This window comes from Urocitellus parryii, chromosome 2 (genome assembly GCF_045843805.1).
Source record: "Urocitellus parryii isolate mUroPar1 chromosome 2, mUroPar1.hap1, whole genome shotgun sequence".
NCBI lineage: Eukaryota > Metazoa > Chordata > Mammalia > Rodentia > Sciuridae > Urocitellus > Urocitellus parryii.
The window spans coordinates 147,344,990-147,351,698 of record NC_135532.1 but is presented as its reverse complement, the minus strand read 5'-3'; the positions used below and the strand labels follow the sequence as shown (position 1 = coordinate 147,351,698).

The window sequence follows — 6,709 nt, the reverse complement described above, 5'->3', positions numbered from 1 at the left end:
ATGACTGGCCTGAAGGAGAAACTGGAAGGATCCATATGGGGCCAGAGAAGTCAGCATCTGTCTATTAGATCTCAAAGGGTATGGAGGGCTAAGTCAGAGACTTTGTTCTCTAGCTAAAAGAAAAGCAATGGATTATGAATGATAGAGTCATGTTCAAATTTCCTTTCAGGTATAAACCAAGCAACTTGTCATGAGTTTTCATTTGGAAAATAAAAGCTAATATATATTTACATTTGATACATTTTATTTCTGTTGTAAAAGATTGGGTTGTTTGGGTTTTGTTTTTGTTAGTTTGGTTTTACAGTGCTGGGGATTGAAACCAGGGGCTCACATATGCTAGGCAAACACTCTGATTGGGCCAATTCCTTAGTACATAAAAAGGCTATTGTTAAATATAAAGTTTAGCAAATCAAGTCTAGTCCTTCGTTTCGTGAAAGGCCAGTTTCATGAATTTCAAGAGAGTACTATTGGGGCTGCTTTTCTGACCCAAACTGTGTGTCTTGATGACACAACGGTAAAGTTTGAAATATGGGATACAGCTGGTCAAGAACGATACCACAGCTTAGCACCAATGTACTACAGAGGAGCACAAGCAGCCATAGTTGTATATGATATCACAAATGAGGAATCCTTTGCAAGAGCCAAAAACTGGGTTAAAGAACTTCAGAGGCAAGCAAGTCCCAACATTGTAATAGCTTTATCAGGAAACAAGGCTGATCTAGCAAATAAAAGAGCTGTAGATTTCCAGGAAGCACAGTCCTATGCAGATGACAACAGTTTATTATTCATGGAGACATCAGCTAAAACATCAATGAATGTAAATGAAATATTCATGGCAATAGCTAAAAAGTTGCCAAAGAATGAACCACAGAATCCAGGAGCAAATTCTACTAGAGGAAGAGGAGTAGACCTTACTGAACCTACACAACCAACCAGGAGTCAATGTTGTAGTAACTAAACCTCCAGTTTGAACTAGCTGGAATATTCTGCTTCCTAAATGTTAACAGCGGGATTGGAGCATTTAACCGGCCCAGTATGACTTCCAAAAAGAAGAGACTTACGATAGAGTCGAGTTTCTAATACAGAATTATTTTATGTGTTTTGAACTTAATTTTTAATAACATGCATGTATCCCTCTAACTAATGTTACAGCAATAGAAAGGGAAGATGGGAACTATGTGTATACTTGTTTCATTGGAAGGTTACGAGGGAATCATTTGTCATCATTAGAGATATCAAGATAAATGACTGGATCCACAGCTAACCATCCAGTTTCTCCAAACTGGAGCAGTAGTCATCTATGGAAAAGATTTAGAAATTATTAATTTGGACTTTTGAAAAACATTTTTAGGATTCTCCAGATGTTTATGCTTAGCCGCAGTATTCAGGCAAATGATAATTTCTTTTATCTAAAGTGTACATTCCACATTTTAATAATAAATTAACCATAAGAATACCGTCCCACATCTCCAGGAAGAAAAAGGAAATTAGTGGCATCAAAATTATAGCCAGTCCCATTATTTTTTTAAATGGGGTAAAAAAGCAAATGTAGCCCCATCTTGTTTTAAGAGTATAAAAACAGATAAATGCAATTTAATAAATAGTGTTCTCTTCATGTGAGCTCTTCAACAAAAATGAAACAAACCAGGTGTCTGTGATTTATATTTAATCACTGCTGGCCATTATATAGGTCTTGTTTGGGGATAGGGAAGGGGCTTTTGTTCCCTTTGAACATAAATATAGTCAGTGCACTAACAATTATGTACATTCAAACTTGATTACTTTAAATTTGATTTCCATCTGTACTGTAAATAGGGTACTGCATTGTCTCCATATGTTTATTATTTTTCTGTAATATTTAAGAATTGCTTAAAGTATACCAAATGTACAGTTACTAAAACGGCTAATTATTTCTTCCTCCTTTGAAAGGAAGGGGCTTCAGTTGTTCCTCATAACTAGAACCATAATAAACAATGTACCTGTAATTTGTAACATAAATATTGCATTGTTAGTAACAATCTTGCAGCCTTGTTTTTGAAAGTCCATTTTATTTTGATCAGTTCAGTATATTGCACTAATTATTTTAGGTCTTTTCATTATATGAAATCTACCATGTGTCAGAGATGATTTAATCTATTTAAGTGTTGAACTGCTAGCAGAACTTGTACATTTTACAGTAATTCAGAATTAGTAAGGAAAACAGTTCACCAGTGTTTAGTTTTATATTGAGGTGCTCAGGTTGGAATAAAGTGGTATAAAAAGCAAGTACTGGTTTTTCTCTTTTTTGGCATAAAATGGTGAACATATGTAAATTATATTATGTAACCTAAAATCTACTTTTATATTTACTACTTTCTTAAAATTATTTACATGGTATTGATGTATCATCCTAACATCTGCTTCATAAACGAATTGCCTTGTGGCATTATATTTTGGTTCTCTGGATAATTAGAACTTTATATTTTATGGTAGCAAGTGATATTCACTTCCACTGAGAAATATTACCATAACTGTAATGTTGTCTCTGGATCCAGCCTCTAAAGCAGCATTTACAAGTTTATGGCTAATATACTCAGCTGCACCTTCATAGAAATTTTTAGTGCCTAATTTTTTTATACTTGTTTGCTCATCATCTACACTTTCAATTTCATTCTCATGACTAGTTGTTGTTGGTGAAGATAATTCTTCATTTTTCGGGTCATCAAAACTATAGTCAGACGAGTTTTTTGAATTTGTGGTTGACACATATTCTTCAGATTCAGATTCACACTGAAATAATATGTGGATATCACTTTCAAATTCATTATTACTTTTGTCACTGTTTGGAAGAAGTGGAGGCCCTGTAGATGGTAGAGCTTCTAACTGTGTGATTGAGGTGTATGTTTCTTTATACATATGAAACATTGTTATTACCATTGCAGTGACTTCCTTTTTATCCAAAACTTCCCAGAGTCCATTAGTAGCTAAGATAAGGAATTGACATAAGTCATCCATAGGAATAGAAATAGTTTGAGGTGCTGGGATAATGGATTTTTTCAGTTTGAGATTTCCATGAAATCCAAGTCCTCTTGTGGTTTTTATTTGCCCTTCTAGGAGCCCATACGGTTCATTTGAACTGATTACTGCTCCAGTCTGAAGTACTCTTCTTCTTTCTTTGATGTTTCGAGTAGTATGTTCTTTGGTTAGGCAAAAACCTTTCCCATTTCTGCATAAGACTGCTTGTACATTACCTAAAAGATAATTTAAAAATACAAAAAATTTTGTCCTACAGATTTAATAACCAGTTGTGTCAAAGTATACTGATAGCTTTACTAATTCTGTGATTTCAATGCTAAACAGAAAGCAGGCCATGTAAAAATATTTTTTAAAACATGTATACTGAATGATTTATGATAAGTTAGGTTTCAAACTGAGAAACAAGTTTTACCTTTTAAAATTCTGGGTTTGGTATTAAAATAACTAAAACCACCAATAATTAAAAATAATTCCTAAATCAAAGGTTTTTTTATGAAACAGCTTCCAAATATTATTTATTTTAGAGTCGAGTTGAACTTTTTAATAATCAACATATATTTCATGCAACCGGGTTTTATTTTTAAAATGTTTAAATAAATGCTTCTTTAATTAAAAAATAAATAAATAAATAAATAAATAAATAAATAAATATAAAGTTTAACCTCCGTGTGGCCCATGACTGGATAGATAAGAAGAAAACAAAGGGCATATATTTTGAAAGACTTATTAATCATTATATTGCTTGCTTAGAATTTGGATTGTGACTCAAAGATGTAAAGAAAATAACACTGATAAAAGATTTGTCACTGTAAAAAAATATCTAAGTATAGAATAAGCAGCCTGATATGCTGACACAGCAGCTCACAAAACCAAAACTTTACTTATATTGCCTGGACCCTTTAATTCTTTTTTATTTGTTCTTTTTAGATACACATGACAGTAGAGTATATTTTGACATATTATGTATACATGGAGTATGACTTATTCTAGTAAGGATCCCATTCTTGCAGTTGTACATAATGTGGAGTTTCACTGTTTATGTATTCATATATGAACATAGGAAAGTTATGTGTGATTAATTCTGTTGTCTTTCCTATTCCCTATCCCCTACCCTTTCCTTCATCTCCTTTGTCTAATCCAATTCTTCATTTCCCCGGCCTTATTATATGTTGGCATCCACATATAAGAGAGAATATTTAGAGTTTGTTTTTTGGGGATTGGCTTATTTCACTTTGCATAATTGTCTCCAGTTCCATCCATATGTCAGCAAACGCCATAATTTCATTCTTTTTTATGGATGAATTATATATATATATATATATATATATATATATATATATATATATATCACATTTTCTTTATCCATTTATCTGCTGAAGTGGCCCTTTTAAATTGAAATAAGTGTAACTTTCTATTAACTTCTTTTGTTGCCTGTCTTTGATCACCAAAGTTTTATGTTTATGTTTTCCTTTTAATGGATATTCTTCTCAATTTTAGTCATTTGAAATCAGAGAGATATTTTTATGTGTCTGCTTGACTCAGCTGATAGAGGCTCAGATACCTGGTTCATCTTTATATCAGAATATGTTTCCAAGGGTGACTCTAGAAGATATTCCCTTTGAATTTGTGGACTCTGTAAAGGATAAGACTGCTTCCAATATATGTGAGCATCAAACTATCCATTGAAGGAATGAGTGGAACAAAAACCTAGCAGAATGTTAAACTCACTTTATTCCTGAACATTCTTCTGCCCTTTGTCCTCTGTTCCTGAGGTCTTCAGGCTTGCTCTGAAATCTGTAGACTCAGCTCTCCACATTTCAGACTTCCAATTTCCTGAGCCTCTTACTTGTAAACTGCACACAATTGGGTTTGCAAAATCCACAATCATGTGAGACAATATCTTAAAATAAATCAGTCTCCCCCCAACACTTTCCTGCTCCTTCCCTCTGAACAGAAAAATAGATAATACAAAGATAAGAGATGTAAATGACAGATATATCTATATTTTTCTCTAGAGTGCAATAATACACTGATACAATAGTTATTATAATTTAGTTTCTTTTCTCCCTTTGAATATTAAAGGGAAATACTATGATGCAGATGTCTTCATATGATACTCACATGTATGATACCATCTCAGAATTAATAAACATCATATTATTATAAGGAGTAGAACATATTCTACACAAATTTTGAGATTGATGTTCCAAATATTGATCCATCTTGACAACTAGTATTTTGATATTTAATATAGATACCTCCCATTACTTTACTCCAATATGACAATAGAGTTTGGATTAACTATCACAACTGACAGTCTTCATTGACAATAGAGTTTGCATTAACTATCACAACTGACAGTCTTCATTCCAAAGAAAATGTTATAAAATAGCTTACAATTCTTCCTTGAAAGAGAGGCCTTTTGAATCCCTCATCCACCTGTTCCAAAATAGGGAAGAAAAAACAAAGAAGAGAGTAAAAACAAAGACCATTGTGCTAATTAAGTGAACATAGTATGTTGGAAACAAAACCACATTTAGATATATCCTTAATATATCTTGTTATTATATTTTTCCTTCACTGCTTCTCTAAACAATGATTCTCTAAGAATAGTCCCTTACAATAGCATTAACATGGTTGAAGTGAACAGTGTGGTGATGAAGTCAGTCATGTGTTTGCACAGCTCTCTTCATGAGTTTAATGCAGAATATAGTTTTGAGGTTCAGAGAGTTAAAATAGTCCCACCCAATCCCCCCCCCCCCCGCAAAAGTCCCAGACTAGATAGATTTGGACACTTACTAGACACTCATGTGTTATAAAATCTTACTATAGCTAGTCCACATCCTAGATTTAGAGAAAAAAAAATCTACCACATCTGATTAATGTTTGAACCAAACCTCAAATATGATCTTCACTGTCCATCATAATTTTATCAATAGTTTTCTATAAGGTAGAAAGTTTATAAGATGATGCAAAAAGTATGTATGTAGGTTTCTATGTAGAGAGGAGCTGTGAATTCTCTTAAACTATATGGTAAGAAATTAATAGACAATAAAATAAGGACTTTTACATTATCAGTGAGTCTATGAGAAGATTTTAATACAATTTCAGAAGTGTTCCAGACAACTGGGTGGATTTTAGAAAATGATATTATCCATTATATATAAATATACATTAAATATTACATTGATGCATACTAATACATTATATATTTTCACAATTTATTTTAAGGCAATAGTTAAATATTGAGTGTCCTTTCAAGAATAAGAGATTGATCCAAGTATGGTGGCACATACCTGTAATCCCAGTGGTTTGTGAGGCTGTGGCAGGAGGATTGCAAGTTCAAGGCTTGCCTCAGCAACTTAGTGTGGACCTAAGCAACTTAGTGAGATCCTGTCTCAACTTAAAAAATAAAAAGGGCTGGATTTGACTTGGAGGTTAAGTGCCCCTGGGTTCAATTTCTGTTACCAAAAAAATTAATAATAAAATAAAATAAAAAAGAATAAAGGTATGACAAAAGTATACATTTAACCTTACCCTCAGCAACTTAATGAAATGACAAAAATGGTGTACATAAAGAAATAAATATGTGAAAAATTGTATCACATCAAAAGACTAGTAATCTTCTTGAATTTATGAAGCATAGAGAAGTGGAACTTTTTTTCAACTCTTTTAACTCTTTTTTAAATTTTTT

At 32.6% G+C, this 6,709-nt stretch overlaps 1 protein-coding gene and 1 pseudogene across 1 annotated transcript; one reads left to right on the top strand and one right to left on the bottom strand.

The window, feature by feature from the left end:
• On the top strand, positions 1–1,621 carry LOC144253416 (ras-related protein Rab-5A pseudogene; annotated as a pseudogene).
• LOC113187862 (protein phosphatase 2C-like domain-containing protein 1) lies at positions 1,537–5,686 on the bottom strand. The gene is made up of 2 exons (XM_077795513.1): positions 5,637–5,686; positions 1,537–3,265 (listed from the first exon to the last, which is right to left on the bottom strand). The coding sequence occupies exons 1-2, from the start codon at positions 5,684–5,686 to the stop codon at positions 2,464–2,466; spliced, it is 852 nt and encodes a 283-aa protein (XP_077651639.1). The 3' UTR covers positions 1,537–2,463.
• Between the last annotated feature and the right edge of the window lie 1,023 nt (positions 5,687–6,709).